Source organism: Lolium rigidum, chromosome 3, assembly GCF_022539505.1.
Source record: "Lolium rigidum isolate FL_2022 chromosome 3, APGP_CSIRO_Lrig_0.1, whole genome shotgun sequence".
Classification (NCBI taxonomy): domain Eukaryota; kingdom Viridiplantae; phylum Streptophyta; class Magnoliopsida; order Poales; family Poaceae; genus Lolium; species Lolium rigidum.
The window spans coordinates 7737967-7756758 of record NC_061510.1 but is presented as its reverse complement, the minus strand read 5'-3'; the positions used below and the strand labels follow the sequence as shown (position 1 = coordinate 7756758).

The following is an 18792-nucleotide window of genomic DNA, read 5'->3' as shown; positions in this document are numbered from 1 at the left end:
TTCACTTTCTATAAGATAGCATTTGTTTATTATCTTCCAGCAAAATTGGTTTCTTGATTCGGAGTTCGGGAGCAATAGTTATCTAAAGAAAAGGAGAAAGAATAAAAAGGAAAAAAAGAAAAGAAGAAATTGTGACAAAGCCCAGTCTAGTGGTTAAACAGCCAGTCCACGGTCGAAACAGGATCAATGGCGTGCCACATCCGGCGGCGTGATTATCCAGGGGCCTACGACATGACGGATTGGGCCGGATCCCGACCAGCCCTGCATTTCCATTGGCGGGTTCGTGGCACTCCTCTGCGGCATTTATTTGCGTCTACCCATAGTGCATCCACTGACCTAACGCGTATCTCGGGGCATCTTCCACGTCCCGACGTGACCAGCACCCCTTGGCCTGTAGTAAACATCGCGTAAAAACCTGCGACAATTTTCATCCGCAGGCCGGCTCACTTCCATCCAGTTCTTCAGGCCCAGGTCGATAGAGTTTGACCTCCTTTGGCCGACTGGCCATTCTCTTTACTCAATTGACTGGCTAAAATAATGTTGTTTGTTTTGCCCGTCAGTTTCTTGTGGTTTCTTTTCTTTCCTAGCAGATATTTTGCTTGAACTTAATTATTTGCCACACCAGACTGATGGTTCTTCTCTATCTCATCCATTGTGCTCCAGCTTGGAAAGACACATCTCCTCTGGATATAATAGACATGCTGCACTCATATTTGGTTGAGAGGGATCTAGATCCTTCTGTTGGTTCTTCTCAAGTGAGATGTTGGATCAGTCTTGGGAGTCTTTGGTTGACTTGCCCTTTATTCTTTATCTCAATCTCATCCTAGCATAGATAGCTGGCAGTTTGCAGTGAAAGACGAACCTCTCAGTGTTGCGCGCCATCATTGCATAGTGTTGAGCTCTCTGCCGGTTGGAACCGGTGAGAGGCCGTGAGCTTATTACTCTTGGAGGTGACCTCCTGGGCCAGCCAGCGTGATTGATATAGGTGATTCTCTTCAAGAGTTGCTGAAGAAAGCCAGACTTCTCTGCGTGGAACATATGAAAATGGTTGTGGAACCCTTCATCTCAGAAATAGGAAGAAAATATTATAGGAAAGGCCAGCCATCTTAGGCAGTTGTAGTTGGGAAGGCTAAGGACAGACCTTAAGTGGCATGATCATGACAGACCTCCACCTCAGCATGACGTGGCAAACTAAGGAACCATAGGAATATCTCGTCTCGCGTCTGGTTCTTCTTGCCCAGGCTCTCTTTTCCATATGTTATTGCTGTTCTTGAGTATATCTTGCTATTAACGTATGTATGTCTTGTGCCTCGTAGCTCAGTTTACTCTACATTATTATATGGACAGACAACTATTTATTTGTATAAACTAAATGATAGTTTGTTCATGTTAGATAAGTTCTTCAGGGTTTTTGTTTGCTCATTCACACCCCCTCGTGACATCTCAGTCAACAGGCATTGCTTTATCTGAAGGAAGGAATAAGATGATCTACATCATTCTCAGTGGTTATCAGACTTTGATTGCTCTCATTTGTTACTTGTTCTTTGTTTTCGTCTTTGTTCTTATTCATTTAGGTTGTCCACTTTGCATTTAAACAAATACACTCTCTTGTTAAGCAATAAAAATTGAAAAAAGACTAAAAAATTGTTAGCTCCTATTCAACCCCCACCCTCTAACTTCTCATACTAACCTTTTAGCATGGTTACTTGGTTGGTAGAAGTTATGATCTAGCCATCGAGCCGTGTCATGTTGTCTTGTGATGTGATGTTGTTCTTGACTATTACCCATTAGGACCTCTATTATGTTCATTAGCTTAGTTTGATTTCGTTTGGGTATGCACAGTGTAAATACATGTATTTGTAGTTTAAATTTTTCAAAAGACTACTCTCTAGATCATTTAGGTGATACCCATGGTTATTTGAGTATAATGGATCAAGTTAAATTGTTGTATTTTAAGACATGGTCAATTTGTGATTCCATCTTCATATTTATTTTATTTGCATATTACATCATTCTAAATGATTATTTGCTCATGATTTGACCTTTATAGAGATTGTGTATAGTTAATAGATGACTCTGTTCTAAACGTGCGGGGGGGGGGGGAATTATGGCCCAATGTAGTAATTAAGCAGAAGAGAAGTTCCTCATAAATTTGCAGCAAACCAAACAAACACCGTTACAACAAAAACACATGTGGACTAATCTCGAAACACGAACTCCCATACTGCCTAGACAATGCAACCAATTCACCCATCTTGCAACAATTGCAAACTCTCAACACATTGATCACCACATCACTAGTCTTTAAGTAATCATGAACATGACCATACACTAGCATGGTTGAGTTGTTGATCTATTGTTTGATAAATAGACATGTGTTCCTCATTTTTGTGATGGAGTTGATTGCTCATTTGTGTAAGTTTCATGGTCATTTCTAATTCTACTGCATATTCAGTTACCTATATGGCCTATATGTTGACCTAGGGTTTCTCCTAAGCCTCTAGGTTGTCTTGTGGAATCATATGTTTAGTAGATGCTTTACAGTCGCATCCTAATCATGCCTATTATCAGGACATGATCGTCTCGTGTGCGTGTGTGTGTGCGCGCGCGCGCACGCGCGCGTGTGTGTTGTACTAAATGTGACTAAACACATCCGGAGCTTTTCGTATTTAAACAATGATCATTAGCTCAAGCGTTGATGATCCGGAGCTTCTCTTTCTCTTTGTTTTGTCCTAAACCTGATAGGAAAATATTTGGACATGATCTAGATTCCCTCTCCTCTCTTTTATGCCTACATGTGGCTCTCCTCAAGCTTATTCTTCTGGCAATATGTATGCATTATCCTGCTCTTGTGGCTTGCTTTCTCCTCTTTGCTTCTTTATATGTGTTATTAGATGTTCTGAATGGTGTAAAAGTTTTGTGAACAAATGGTGTTGGTGGTTTGTGTCATTGGTACCAATAGAGTAGTCTTTTATGATAATGTACTTGTTTTTGTTATGCACATGATAGTGAGGATGTTGACTCCTCGTTTGACTGGATAGATAAACTACTTGGTGTAACATTTTTCTAGACTACAAGCTAGTTACGAAGTGGGGTGAATCGCACTTGTGTATGAGTGAGATTTATTTAGGTATTATCAATGTTTTCCTGGTTTTTATTCATGCCAAGTGGAATTCATTGGATGAGATGCTATAAGTATATGGGCTTCAAATACAGTCTTGTGGTGGTAATCATTCGATGGTGGGCTTAAGAAAGTGGCATTTGAATTATTGATTAGTTTTATTTACTTAGTTAATAAATTGGTTGATAGTAAAGAAGATTAATGCGGGCTTTGCTTGAAGTTGAACAATTAATGTCAAGTATGACCCATCTTTAATAAACAAACTTGTGGATGAATGGATCACTTTTGTCCCTTGTTGACTGCATTGACTCAAGTTTCCTAATCTTGACCCAAGTTGATCTAAGTTTCCTAATGACGCCTCTAAGAGAAGAATTAATCCCCTCGTATCACCATATTTGGAATCAAGACTAGTTCTTTGTCTCCATAAGTTAAGCTTTTACATTCAAATGCCTACCCAATGATGATGGCAACATTTTAATATTAACCAAATGTTTTGTTTCTCTTTGTGATTTTCTTTTGAAGCTAACGAAGAAGAGTATTTACTTTAGGTTTTTCTTTTTCTCCTTTTTTCTATAGTATTATTTGTACAATGTATTACTCATTTCAATACTCAATATTCATTCATGTCTCAGTTATTTGATTCTTATTTTACATATCATGTACTATTTGTTCTCACTTATTTGTACTATCTAAATTTTATAGATTTTTTTTATTTTGAAATTGTATTTTCAAATTTATTCTCAACTTAAAATGTGATGATTCATCGTGGTTTATCCACCTTTTCCCATTTATCTTGTTTAAAATGTGATCAAATGTTATAAATTTAACAAATTAAGGTCATAATGAAATTTATCACACTCAACCAAGCGATCAAACCCAGGCTAAGAGAAACATCGACCCCTTCGACAACTTTGACAAAAAAAAGTTTTACATTCCCTAGATTTTCACATGCATGAATGCAAGACACACACCTATATTCTACCCCTTCGACTATGTGACTATGGGATCTAACATGCTTCTCTAAAAGTTATAGTTCTGGAATAAACACAGTCACCATCAAGATTCATGATTTGCACCAAACCAACTCAGATGTCAACCTAAAACTCTTTGCTATTTAGATTTGTGTCACAACCGTGTGGCCAACAACAAAACATGAAAGAAAAACACGATTGTAAACTGATCATACCGATTCTAGTGCAAGAATAAAGAACATGGTTTTCTAACTCTCGAGATATCGGCCATTTTGGCTATCTCTAGTTTCAACATCTGTTGTACCGCTTTAAACCTCTTTCTCTCTCTCTCTCTCAATCCATTCGGCATTAAAACCAATTACGGAGAGAACAACAGTTTTGTGTCTTCAAGGATATGCTAGAACACTTTTAATTCCTTCTAAAAAATATTTAGGATACTTAGATATCTTATCACTCTTCATAGTGTGACATCTTCTATAGCAAGTGTGGTTCTTGCAACAACAAAAAATAAAACAACCAATTTTCTTCTAGCTTCGAACCATGGTTTAAGCACTCATTTTATTTTGATGTATTTCCGTCTCGTGTAGGATAACCATCTTATCAAGGATGTTCCCACCTCACATAAAGGTCGAGTGAGTGGGTCAAACCAAAAGGTTTGTCACTGAATTAATCTCGATAATTGTGACCTTCATGAAAAAATTGAGGTTGACATGGAGGAGAAAAATCGGTTTGCATTGCTAAATCTTTTCGGCCTACTTTTTTTTAAAATTGTTTTCGGCCTCTTACTCTTAGACAATACAACCAATTTCACCGAAGTTTAAACTCTTTTTTCACCTCCGAACCCTCAGGAATATTGTGGGTTCGAGCGAAATTTACTTCCTCTGACGCTCAAAAAAGACTCTTGTATAGTAGTATTCAATGGTATAGGCTTGGAGCTGAGTTGCTCTCGATTATAGCTCATCATGTTAGGGTGTGTTTGGTAGCCCGGGGCTACTCAGAATAACCATCTCCCCTCATACATGGTGACCTCATACATGCTCAACTGAGATTTTATTGCTTGTTTGGTAGTCTGTATCAGGTGAGAGATGCTGAGTTTAGATGTTGTTTGGTACAGGTTGTATAGGGTGAGATGTGCTGGTCCAGTTTTTTACACAAAGGTCCTCAAGTAGAAAAAGGAAAAGCAATCCGGTCCTTCAATAAAAAAATAAAAAAGCAATCAAGTCCCTTGGCTGGTGGATCCCGTGCAGTAGTTGGCCACCGGTCGAGCAAGCACAAGCCGGCCGCCGGCCGAGCACGCACAAGCCGCCGTCGGGAGAGCTGCTTCCGCCGGACGGAGGAGGAGCGGCTGGCGGATCCGGACGGGGGAGGAGCGGTGGCGGACGCCGGCCTTCCTGTCCACCATGCGCAGCCAGAGAAGGCATCCCTTGGTCTTGCTCTTCATAGCGGACGGCGGACGCCGGCCTTCCTGTCCACCACGCGCAGGGAGGCAGCCCTTGGTCTTGCTCTGCTCGGCCGACGGGAGATAATGATGGGAGGGAGGCGGCGGCGCGGTCCCTGCTCGGCCGACGGGAGAGGAGGAGGCTGGCGGCCATGGCAGCGCTAGTGGCGTCGAGGATAAGAGAGAGAGAGAGAGAGGACTAGCGGAGGAGACGCGGCGTGGGGGGGAAATGATGTGCGGGGCGGGGGTCTTGGGGGCTGCGGGCCGCTGCTACAGTACTGTGCGGGATTAGCTCATCCCGGGTTAGCAGCGAAGCTCGATTTGAGCTTCGCTCCTCGTCCCGGCTCTGGACCGTTTTTCGTATTCACTCAGCAGTGTGGAGGTGGGAGGAGCCGGTCTAACAAACATCGGATTCGCTCAAAATCTCGGTTGGGAGGAGAGTTTCTGAGTAGCCCCGGGCTACCAAACACACCCTTAGAGACTTGAATACACTTGTTCATATGACAACCATTAGCCAATGTATGAAAGTAGATACGCCTTTAGGACAAGTAATAAAACCAAAAAGGTGTGCATGTAGGTAGTAGTAGAAAACACAAGCTCCGCAACCGTGTGACGGAGAAAGCTCTAGCTAGTGTCGATGGTCTCGTGGGAGGAGAGAAAGAAAGGCTGAAAAGGAGACGCCAGATGCATGAGTCGCAACAAGTCGGCAGTCCGCTTGCTTTGGTACCTTTTTCACGTTGCACGCTACCATTTCCCGGCTGAGCCTTGACACGGACCCTCGTCGTCGCCCGAATAAAACTCCTCCGACCTCCATCCCCACGCCATTGCCAATCTTTCCTCCGAGCTCAGCTGCTCCTCATCCCGTTAGTCAGAGAAGCAGAGCACGAGGGATCACAGAAACGCCATTGCTACTCCTGCTACTGCTGGTGATCGATGAGGTGAGTTGGGATTGCTCGGGATGCCCATAGCTGGAGGCGCGCAACAGGGTACCACCACATTCCACCTGCGGCTCCACGCCCACAACCTAGCCTGCGCCGCCATCTACTCGGACCCCGCGTCGGTGCTCGACCGCCGCGCCAGCCCCACCGCCAGCCCGCCGCCGGCCACGCTGTCTTCCTCCTCGCCCCTGGCGGCCGCCGGCGTGGCGGCCCTCGCCAAGAACGTCTCCCCGCCCCCGCCGGCGCCCGCATGGCCGCCGCCGCCCTCCTCCGCGGGGGACGACTGGGTCCACCACCTCCCGCCCCTCGACATGGCCGGCTGGGGGGACCCGCACGCCGCCGCCATGCAGGACCCCCCGCCGCCGCCCTCGCAGCAGGACAGCTCCTTCCTCCGCTGGATCATTGGCGGCGCCGACGACGACGCGGCGCCGGCGGACGACGACGACGCACACCCGGATCTTGACCTCGACCGCGTCATGCTCCCCCGCCACCCGCCGATGATGATGGGCCCAGGCCACGGCCTCCCGTTCACGCTCGCCGGCCAGGACGCCAAAGACGCCGCCGCGCCTTTCCGTCCCCACCTGCAGCACCAGCAGCCGCACACCCACGCCGCGTTCCATGGCGCCTTCCCCTCTTTCGACGCGCACCCGGCCAAGCGGCAGCAGCAGCAGCAGCACCCCATGGCCGGCGCGTCGTCGCCAAAGCTGCCCCCTTTCGCCGGCCCTGGCGGGTTCACCGCGTCCGCCCTCAAGCCCAAGGCGGAGGCGCCGGGCCCGGGCGACGACGCGGCGGCCGCGGCCGCGGTGGACCAGCTCGCCGAGGCGGCCAGGCTCGCCGAGGCCGGCGACGCCTTCGGCGCGCGCGAGATACTGGCACGGCTCAATCACCACCTCCCCGCCGCCCCCGCGGCCGGGACGCCGCTGCTCCGATCCGCCTTCTACTTCAAGGAGGCGCTGCGCGTCGCCCTCGACGCCACCGCCGCCTCCTCCTCGCCGTCCACGCCCGTCGACGTCCTCCTCAAGCTCGGCGCCTACAAGGCCTTCTCCGAGGTGTCCCCGGTGCTCCAGTTCGCGCACTTCACCTGCGTCCAGGCCGTGCTCGACGAGCTCGGCGCCGCCGCCTGCATCCACGTCCTCGACTTCGACATCGGCGTCGGCGAGCAGTGGGCGTCGCTCATGCAGGAGCTGGCCCAGCGCCGCCCCGGCGCCGCGCTCAAGGTCACCGCATTGGTGCTGCCCTCGTCGCACCATCCGCTCGAGCTGCAGCTCATCCACGAGAACCTCTCCAACTTCGCCACCGAGCTCGGGGTACCCTTTCAGTTTGCCGTGTTCAACCTCGATGCCGTCGACCCCACGGAGCTTCTTGCCATTGCCGGCGGCGACGCCATCGCCGTGCACCTCCCTGTTGGCTCGGTCCACGCCGCCGCGGTGCCATCCGTCCTGCACCTGGTCAGGCGGCTCGGTGCCAAGCTTGTCATCTCTGTCGACCGTAACTGCGACCGCGGAGAGCTGCCGTTCGCCGCGCACCTGTTCCAAGCATTTCAGTCCTGTGTCTTCCTGCTCGAGTCCCTGGACGCCGTCGGCACGGGCTCCGATGTCGCAAGCAAGATCGAGCGCTTCCTGATCCAGCCAAAGATCGAAAGCTGCGTTGTCAGGAGGCACCGTGCCGCAATCGCCGGCGACAAGCTGCTGCCCTGGCGGACAATGTTCGCGTCGGCCGGGTTCGTGCCGGTGCAGATAAGCACCTTCGCCGAGGCGCAGGCCGATTCGCTCCTGAAGAAGGTTCCAGTGAGGGGTTTCCGTGTGGAGAAGCGCGCCGGATCGCTCGTCCTGCATTGGCAACGCGCCGAGCTGGTGTCGGTGTCGGCTTGGAGGTGTTGAAGCCGAGGGCTCTCCGGCATCTGGCTCCACTGGTGAGCAGCCATGAAAAACAAGTTGGTAGGTTAGTTAGGACTAATGATCCTAACAATATTTCTGCTGCAACGATCAAATTACTCGTTAAGCACCGTTGCCTCCTTGATGGATGTTCTGCTGATTCTGTCACTTGTTTTTAAGTAGATTGGTTGGCAGACTGCAAGGTCTGGTACAGTATCAATGTATTTTAGTACTCATGTTACTATCTTCATATGGAATCAATGGTTATGGTGTTTGAAATGTTCCATTGAAGCTTCTATTCAGACATTTATCTTGCTATTGGTTCTGTGTTAGGTACCACTGCCACAAGTTGTTACCATGTGATAAAGTTCCAAAAGTTTATCATAGCCTTGGTCATAGAGTTAAAAAAAAATACATGCTTTCAAGGATTATGGTGGTCATTGTTCATAATCTTCATATTTCCCGAAATGTTCGTGTATACTTCGTGAAAGGAAGCATCACAGTAATTACAATTGTTCCTTTTGTTCAAGTACAGAAGAATAAGAAAGCCAAGGCATTCAAATCTTCTAGTATGCGTCAAATTGGTGTCTAATATAATCAGATTCTCACGGATTTGCATCGAAGGTCTTATTATAAGCAATATGCATGCAAATGAGCAGATTATAATGGTTCGTGCATTGTGCTATTTGATCTTTTATGCACTTCTTTTGTTTTCCTTTTTGCCTAGGATATATTGAGTTTACAAGCTAGCAGGCTATGTGTACTCTTAAATCCCATGTTTGGTTTGTTTGATTTAGAGTAGCTCACTGTACTAGTAATGCAGGTATCGGTAACATTTGATGTTACACATCATACATGGTCTGTGTATCATTTTCTCTGGAAGTTCTGAAATTAGTAGGAACACTGGGTTTTTGACAAAGTTTATCTTTGGTCCAGAACACTGGATTTATACATTATTTATTTTGACACCTATTGGGACAAATTGATGTTGAACTGATGTATCTGTAATTATCAGTTAACTTCTTTATCTATTCCAATCTCTATAGACTATATATAATATCAAAAAACAAACTTATGATATTTATTCTTAACAACTAGACAAGAAGATACTGATGTATGAGCGGTGAGGTCAGGTACAGTGAAAACAAAATCATACTTTTAGATCTCCTTGATCCGATGCCTTGAGAAAGCTCTCTCACTTCACGAACCTTCAAACACCTGTAAAGTAGAACTGCATGAGAAATGCATGTTTAGAAGTTAGAACAATAATAGCCTTTTTGATATTGTACGTTGAGAGAACATTTCCAAGTTGACAATTGTGGAATGCAGCAAGATTGGGAATAAAGTGGCGAGGGATGTTAGTGGTAAGCATAAAGCAGCAGACTTTGTTTTGCTCGCGTGAGATTTGTATTTGCATTATATTATCTCGCCCCCATTAAAAAAACATTATATTATCTCAAAAAGTTGGCTACACTTGTTAAGAAGTGAAGACTCTTGCATAAATATTGATGGTTTCATCTACATAGTTTGTTTTACATTGGTGTTGCTTGATCAGATCTGTGAGGTATACCTCGTATGCTTATGCTATCATTCTTATTCTGAAGTCCTAACTTAGCAATATATGTTACTCATTTCATGCTTGTAGGTTGCAGCATCTTTGGCATCGTTGACCCAGGTATCACCAGTTTCCTTGTTGCTTCCTTCTGCCAGGTGAAAATTAAATTACGTAGATTTCTGTCTCTCATTTCATACTTACAGAATCTTAACATTCCTAACGCAAGCATAAGCAATTTCTATACATAAGTATCTGCTGCCCATTTAATAGTTGCAGCATCTTAACATTGTTAACTCTTAACCCTAATAGCACAAAATTTATTGGTGCTTCCTACTGGCAGCTGTAAAGGACAAGAAGTATTTATCCCTGGTTGTCTATGTATGTTAGAAACTTCCCTGCTGTTTAACCTATTTTTTCAGGTCAGAAGTTCTGGATATGTACTCTAGCAGATAAGGACCGCATGTGTATCATTCGTGACCAAATACGACGGCTTAGGTACTAACCTTCATCTACTACTCAGGTATAGGAGAAATAATAAGTCTCGTCTTCGAATCTCCTTTTGAGCAGGATAAGTGAGCCCCTACTGCTGTTTGCACGACACTACCAGCGATTGACAGACGTTGGTTGCTTATCATCATGGAATTTCTCGCTGCAACATGAGCCGAATCGTGTGTTTGTTCTGATGGCAATCGCAACGTAAAGTGGCTGAGCTTTACCTCAATGGCAGCAGGCATCTCCTGTCATCAGCATTTGTACTGCTAATCGCGGTGCCAAATTCATCCACGTTGGGGAACTGTTGTGAGGGTACAGTCCAATATGCTTATGCTGCTGCTGCCCCCCTGATGCTATCTGCAGGATTGGATGAATTAACAGATAAGGCTATAGCTGTCTCTAAGGTGCAGACTTCTCCCCTTCAGGCTTTGTCTTATTGTCAGATTCGTGCAAATTGCGTAGCACAACTTGCGGTTTAAGAAGTACAGTCGACGTGTTAACAGAATTAGTAGATGAAATGTGGAGTTGTTTGTTCAACATGACACGCCCAAGATGATGAAGGAAATATTACATATGGTCCAGATAAGGCTTGTGAGATTGAACACTTCATGAGAGATCAAATATCTTACTCGAATGGTTCAGGGTACTACTCACAAGTGAGGTCTCCACTCTCCACAGGTGATGAATCTGCAGTAGTTCTGTTCCAAAAGGTACCAATAGCTGCTGAGCACTGACTGAATACATATGAACTTTTCATGATGAAAAACTATCCCTCAGGCATCATCCATCAGCATTGTAACCACTAACCAGCAACATTACAAAGCAACCAAACCAGTAACCACGTGGTTAGGCCCCTAACCTATCCATCAGTTACAAATACTAACCTTTGCTTTATTCCCCATGCATCCATCTGCTACCATTATTAATAATCCACAGCCGCGCACTTTTGTTCGGTTCACGGGCGGTTAAAGCACCGTGAATAATTTATCACTACAATCGCAAAGGAGAGCCATTTTTATCTGTAACAGGACCTGAAAGCTCAAGACCCAGGAGGGAACCAAATCCAGCCTCACCAACTGGTTCATAGCAAAGCTTGGGATCAAATGCAATGCAAGGAGTGAGCTTGTGGGTACCAACACAAGGAGTGCCGACCCTGGAAAGAGCTAAAGAGTAGCACCTTTTCAAGAGGCTACACTACACTAAAGGAAAAAATAAGAAATAAAAGGGAAGGGTGTGTCATGGTGAAGCCTCCTCAGAGAGTGGGATTCGCTTCCAGCCTTGAGACTTTTCTTCCTCCTTTCTCTAAAATAATTTCTTTTTCTCCATACAAAAGATATATAGAGTTGTTAATTACTAATCTGATGTTACTAGCACTATAGGTGTTTATACTTTAGTAGCATTATTGACACACTTCCATTATTACATGGTAAGGTTATGAAAGTAAGGTTTAATTTTTTGCAGGAGTTTCCCATGGAACAGTTGACTTTCAACAATAAAGGGGTCTCTGGTTAAACAGAAGAGGAAATGTGAGAGAAGGATTTCAGCGTAATATTTGAATGTATAGAACCTACTTTTCTCTAGTTTTAACATGGAGGTAGAGTAGACTGTGTTTGGCCTTCATACCTGAGCAGTCTAGCGCTCTCTGAAACACAGCAAAGTTGGCGCTCTGAGAGTTTAGTGTTTCAGCATTTGAATTTTGACAAATGAAATGATTAAGAATAAATAACATGCCTGGATTCAACTGCAGATTTTTTTTTTAGCTAAGTTAAGTTGCACATGTACATGCAACACAAGTTTATACGAGTGCAGGTGCACTGGTGAAGTCCCGCCTACTTGAGAGATGTCCATGGATTCCATCTTAACTCTGAAGCTGAAAATTCACTAACAGAGCAATCTTATTTGTCTTTTTAGACAGTCTTGCGAACAACAGAAAGTAGAAGTGCATGCCTTCTTGGTAGGAGACTTTTGGAAGACTCTTACCAGGAGGACAAGTCCAATGAGTCTGGATTGCCAAGTGGTATTCCAGAGAGAATCTTAGCTCCTGCTGCTACTCAGCTGACAGAAATTGATGCCTGCATACTTGAGAAGAAATAGAGTTTCAGATCGGCTGGTTTGGGTGAATATACCTGAAAAAAGACTAAAAAAATCTAATTACGCGATACACATGAACTAGGATAAGTAGAGAGAACCTCGTGCTCTAACTACACTAGAGTTATTTTGCTGCATTGACATGTTTTCTTTTGGCAGACCTTTGAACTGGTTTCTGTAATATGGTTTCGTTCGAGCAATGGAACCGGGTGGCTCCCTCCTTGTTGATCTAAAATGTGACGAACAGCTAGAACCTTCCTTGAATGTTCATTAATTTCATGCCAAAGCACAAGAATATTATTTGGTGAATCACTGACGGTTACACGATAAAACAAATCACCCTTTGTGAGCTTATGTTTGTGTAAAATACTATGCACTGGTTAAATAATCAAAACTCTTTTTGGGCACTACAACTCGGTGAAGCAAAGCGTGCAGGAATATTATCTCCGGAGACCGCTAATGCGTCTACACCGAACCACACATCTGCCGTAAGGCATCTAGCGAATGGAAAAGGATGATGAAAGGAGATGCTCGTCTACCTTCGAGGAGAAGGCTCTTCCATTCTTAAGAGCAATGTGGTGTGTTTTATGGAGAATCTTAGGCTGAAAACTTTACATAATGGCTAAAGTAAGGACACAATAATAGGTAATGTATGTACCTGGAATGTTTATCCTGTTGATGGGTCAGATTTTCCGAGAGAGAAAGGATACAACTGGACAATGGAGGACGGTCGTCAACGGCTGGTCATGCATGCAGGATTTGTTTTGAGAACAGAAATCAGAATATGGAATTTCTCAAAAAACATCAGGATGTGGAAAGATAACAGTTATCTGCCAGATGTAGTAACGCAACCATCGCAGGTGAAAAGTAAGAACCAGTTGCATCCCTGTTTGAGGTGTGTTAATTACTCTGGAGGTTAACATGGTGAATCATATGGTAAGATGATTTTACTATTCAGAAGTACTGTGACAAGAGATTTCTTGCAGGAAGCGAGACTGCCAGTGAAACTACACTAGTAAGAGCTGCTTCTGAACATTAGATATGCACGCCTCTGAACCAAAAATTGAAATGGAATTGAGGACACCGTGCACAATGCAGTGTTCTTCAAAAACTGACGGGTTCACGCAGATGGCAGCGTACACAAACAACCATTTGAAACCTTATTGCCATATCACCAACAAATACACAGAAATCACGCAGCAGTCTCAAGGGATTACATTTCACCAATCATCTTCGCATGTTAAAAGGACAGTAATTTCAGTATGTTTACAGGTTAACAGTATATGTTTGAAGACAAACAAACATGAAGTCACATATATTGTATTTCTGAGACAACCAGGTACACCAATCGGCACAAAAGTATCAACATAGAAGTTAACCAGACACGACAGTTGCAAGACAACAGTTTCAGACCCGACACGAAAATGACGATGTCATTGGGGATTTAAAGATAACAGAGACTTGGTAGGCGTTACATATTGGACTACAACATGTAACATTCACTTCAGGAGGGTTTTCACGATGGATTTCACGTTGAGCTTCTTCAGGTCAGTGTAAGACTGACCACATCCAACGAACATGACCGGAGATCCAGATATGTAAACCATGGACAGCGCGGCTCCGACCTACATATTTCATTGTTATTATGAGATGGGAATACTGGATAGGGGGGGTTACAATAATTGGTCAAGCATATATTCTGCACAGGTTCCTACCTTGTCATCGATGGTGTCAAACTTGGTGAGCAGGATACCATCTATCAATCTAGCAGTAGGAACAGTGGAAAGATCTGCTAATTTCTGTTCAAGAAAAAATGTTCAAGAAATCAGTAACAGAAAATATAGGTTCCATCTAGGCATCTACCATTGCGAACATCCCAGCAAAAAGAGAACATTGCAAAATCAGTACCTGATTAAACTTGTTAAGTTGATCAACAGCATCATTTCCAACTAATGCTTCTCCCACGAATAAAACAAGGTCTGGCTTGTTGAGATTGATGAGCTTGGAGAGTGCTCTCATGAGTGGCTCATTATCCTGGCAAATATCATTTCACAAGAAAGTATGTATCAGAGCACCGTGAGAGAAAGGTGGTTGAGAACGACACAGTACAAGAACACAGAAAGATATGAGTACACTGCAGTTCAGCAACTATACCAACCTGCATACGCCCAGCTGTATCAACGAGAACAACATCTGATTTGTTCCGAGTGGCTTCCTGGATGGCTTCTTTTGCTACAACTGCCGGATCCTTTTCATATCCCTTCTCAAATATAGGTATCTGTACAAAATGTTGTCATGTAAGTATCTGGTACAAGTTGGTGCTTTCGTTCAAAACAGTAGGGGGGAAACACATACGGGGTACTATAATCGGCACAAACCGTAGGACAGATATTTTGCCACCAGGAGAAGTAGAAGAAGTCTTATATAAACATGAGCTAATGATGACATATTTTACAGCCACTCGTACTAATGATAAGTTATGGAATAAGATTTCTTCCAAATGGTTTTCCTCAAAATGTAAGTGCATTATTGCTTGTGCAGAATAGATTCACAACATGCACGCGAACTCCATCGAGTGCAAACAATGATTATATAATCACTACATGGTTACAATACAATGACCTTGAAAAGAAATACAATGTTGTTGTTGCAAGACTGGGTCAATACAACTGTTGTGTATTGTGTTATTTGAGAGGAGACGGTCAGTACCTGAAGCCTACGAGCATGAGTACGCAACTGCTCCACAGCACCAGATCTAAAGGTATCACATGCTGCCATCATTACACTGAGGTTATGCTGAAGAAGCCAGTAAGCAACCTGCAAAGATAAAAGACAGAATGGCGTGAGAAAGTTTTTCAAAGTAAATACAGTTCTCATGGACAGCATTTGGAAGATATTGAACCTTTGCAAGATTAGTAGATTTGCCAACTCCATTCACTCCAACAAAGACAACGACATATGGCTTGCCACGCTCCTTGGCAGCCTGGACATCTCTTAATATGTCAATGGATCGCCTTGGAGTTAAAATGCGAGTTAGAGCCTCCTCCATAGCTGTCTGAAGTAGTGACCATCAAATGAAATGCCTTAGGAAGCTACATAGAATGTTCAAAATGTGTAGTAATTCAGAGTGGAGTGTGCTACAAACCTGAACAGTAGAAGATATTCTTGTGAAGGATCCTAGCTTCTTGCCCTCAAGGCTAGCTGCTACTGATTCACAAAGCTTCTCTGCAATTTCTTCAGCCTGCGCACAGAAAGCCAATATTCTTAACCCAGACAAATGAAGAACCAAACTACTACATAGAGCTGGTCTAGTAAGATTATTATAGATGAAACAAGTAAAATGAAGAAATGCATACCACATTCTTTGTCATGAGCCTATCTTTAAGAGCTTTGAGTGCAGGTTGCAGATCAGCCTTCTCAAGTACATTGTTACCTGCAATGCTGAGCACAAGGAAAATACAAATATTGCAATCACGTGAGATGTTTGTAGATCGCAAAAATATAAGAGAAGGTTAAGAAGCTGGCGATCAGTACTTGAATGCAAGACCTCAAGAGAGAGCAAAATAGCTATGTATGTGTGATGACACGAGAAAAAGTAAAAAACGCAAGAGAAAATATATTACAGGCAGCAAAAGACTGAACCGTCCCCTCAAATATCTGCATGTCTCATGGTTAACATGTGTCATTCTACATCACATTCTTTTTCAATGTATAACTTGGAATAAGGTTACCATGATAACAGGTATGTGTGTATCAAGTGAGCAAACTAAGGTGGCAGGTGCCTTGGCAATACTCTCCATTTGCCGTTAGGTAATGGTTTAATTGGCAGATTTAAGTGAATACACATGGTTCCATACATGCAATCGAAAGGAGAACTTATTTAGTATCAGGAACAAAGAAAGGACATAAAGATCATAGTGCATTTTTTAACAGAATCTAATGGCTTATTTGCATTTTGCAGTTTGAACTATACGACTAGTATTAAATATAATACTAAAGCTCATATCACCTCAATGTAAAACAAATGAAGTTGACAACACCACACATAGTTATTATGGCAATAAGTTCAACAGAGATTATTATATGCCTATAGTGATAGTAGCAAATGCAGAGCAATAGATGTATTATTATTACCTCTTAAACATGGAGGTGAACCACCCCTTCTTCTTTGCGCCAGCCCCAGCATTCTCCTCTCCCTCTTCCTCATCCTCATCCTCACTATCGCTGCTCAACACTTCATCCTTATCCATCATGCTATCCCCCTGGTGTTCAATCGCCTTCTCCACCATCTCCTCCCCTCTCTCGTCGGCCGGGTCCGTGAAGTCGAGCTTGCCGACCTTGCGCGGATGGTCGTCCCAGACCCTGTCCTTCTTAACGTTCTTCTTGGGCTCAGCCTTGGGCGCCGCCTTCTTGGTGGTGACAGCATCGGTCTTCTTGCCCCCCTTCTTCCCCCCGATCTTCTTCCGTAAGGTATTCACATCGAAGGCCCCGTCGTTGGGGTCCCCGTTCTCCTTCCCGTTGTCAGCAACAAGAGCACGGGCGTTGGAACTGTCCTTGTTCAGACTGTTCGCGTGGCCCTTGATGGTGCCGTTAGTCAGTTTGTTCTGCTCCTTCCCCGAGTCGCTGCTATCAGAATCATCCTTCCCGGACTCGGTGCCGCCCTTCTTCCCACCGCCGCCGCCCTGAGGGCCAGCACGGCCACCCAGAGCGTTGGGCTTCTTACCACCGCCGCCAGCAGGTGCACGGGACGACGGCAGGGTGTTCTGCTGTCTCGTCTTCTTCATGGCCTCGGCCCGCGCCTCCGCCTCGAGATGCAGCTGCCTGAACACATCCGTAAACACATCATCGTAGCACACGCGCTTCGGATCGTAGATCTGCGAGAACTCCTTGCGCACGGCGGCCAGCAGGTCGTCGACGTAGAGCAGGTGCAGCATGCGCTGGTAGACGGCGACGAAGACGAGGCCGAGGTCGTTGCTGAAGGCCCACCGGAGCGCGTAGTTGTCCTGCGTGAATCCGGCGTCGGCGGCTCGCTCCTCGAGCAGGCAGGAGCGGATGAGCGCGTCGATGGGCGAGCCCTTGAGCGGCGAGGCCAGGCCGAGGGCTCGGCAGGACGACCACAGGATCAGGCCGCCCCTCGTGAAGATGAGCAGCTCCTCCAGCATCGTCGCCGGCGGCCTGGATCCACGGAGGATATTGTCAGATCGGGATCCGGCGGGCGGATCGGGTGATTTCGAAAAAGGGAAACCCCAATCTGATCGGAGGAGAGATCGGAGGAGAGAGGGATTACCTTGGGATCGACGGATTTGGGCGGAAATTCCTTGCGGAGAAGAGACCACGGAAAGTGGAAATCGGTTTTGGGATCTGTCAGATGGCGAGTATATACGGACAGACAGACGGTGTTGGTGGCGGCGGGCGTCCAACTCCGACCCGTCTCTTGTGCCTGCCGTGTGGGCCGGCCTGACTTGTCACGCGGTCGACTCCGTCCACTTTGGCGTCTGTGATGCGACACGACGCGTCTTAGCTAGGGCTAGGATGAGAAATGCTGCGTTTTCAAACAAATTTGGAATTCCAGTCAATGGACAATAAACTGGTCCAACAGGTTTTGTGCTCGACAGTAGATTTTGTACGCACGTATGTACGGGTATGGTATGTTCTTCACCGTTGATATTCCTCAAAGTTCTCACTCGTCGTGTTAATTGGAAAAATAGCCCTCTCTCTCTTTCTTGTATTTGAATCTTAAAACAGAACGGACCGTGATGAAAACACCTACACTCATGCGTGTAAGTTTAAAAATATTTATGTTTATACTTCCTCCGTTTTTATATATAAGGCTAGTAAGTATTTTGACTACTAATTTTGATCAACAAAATGCAAATTATACGACACTAAAATGTGTACATCTTATACATATAAAAGAACAAAAGGAGTATCTATCTATGGTTTTGTACACACACTTTTGGTCCAAATTCTAAGTGCCGTCGACCTTTGGGTTATCATGCGCGCATGGGGGTGGGGGGCCTGTGCCCCCTACCCTATGTATTTCTTCTCCGTCCCTCCTAAACTTTTATATCCATTATCATTTGAACATGCCTAGCAAGCAGGACATAGGACGCATTCGTGGTATTGAAGATCAGCGCGCGTTTGCTTGTAAAATGATGTAACAATATTTGAGTTGCAGCTTCAAAACTCCTACCGTAAGAACGTACGTCCGATGAAAGGTAGTGACGACTGACGAGTGATCATTGCGACTTGTACATCACTAGGCACAACGTCGACTGCCCGCAAACGGGTTGTAGATGTTGATGTACGAACAAC

At 45.1% G+C, this 18792-nt stretch overlaps 2 protein-coding genes across 2 annotated transcripts; one reads left to right on the top strand and one right to left on the bottom strand.

Annotated features, from left to right (window-relative positions):
* The first annotated feature begins 6378 nt into the window (after positions 1–6378).
* LOC124694328 (scarecrow-like protein 6) lies at positions 6379–8660 on the top strand. Its single transcript, XM_047227325.1, has one exon. The coding sequence runs from the start codon at positions 6489–6491 to the stop codon at positions 8346–8348; it is 1860 nt and encodes a 619-aa protein (XP_047083281.1). The 5' UTR covers positions 6379–6488; the 3' UTR covers positions 8349–8660.
* A 5117-nt stretch (positions 8661–13777) lies between these two features.
* Positions 13778–17654, bottom strand: LOC124701132 (signal recognition particle receptor subunit alpha-like). Its single transcript, XM_047233178.1, has 9 exons — positions 16612–17654; positions 15834–15918; positions 15623–15718; positions 15380–15532; positions 15187–15294; positions 14636–14755; positions 14386–14511; positions 14193–14276; positions 13778–14102 (listed from the first exon to the last, which is right to left on the bottom strand). The coding sequence occupies exons 1-9, from the start codon at positions 17637–17639 to the stop codon at positions 13977–13979; spliced, it is 1926 nt and encodes a 641-aa protein (XP_047089134.1). The 5' UTR covers positions 17640–17654; the 3' UTR covers positions 13778–13976.
* Between the last annotated feature and the right edge of the window lie 1138 nt (positions 17655–18792).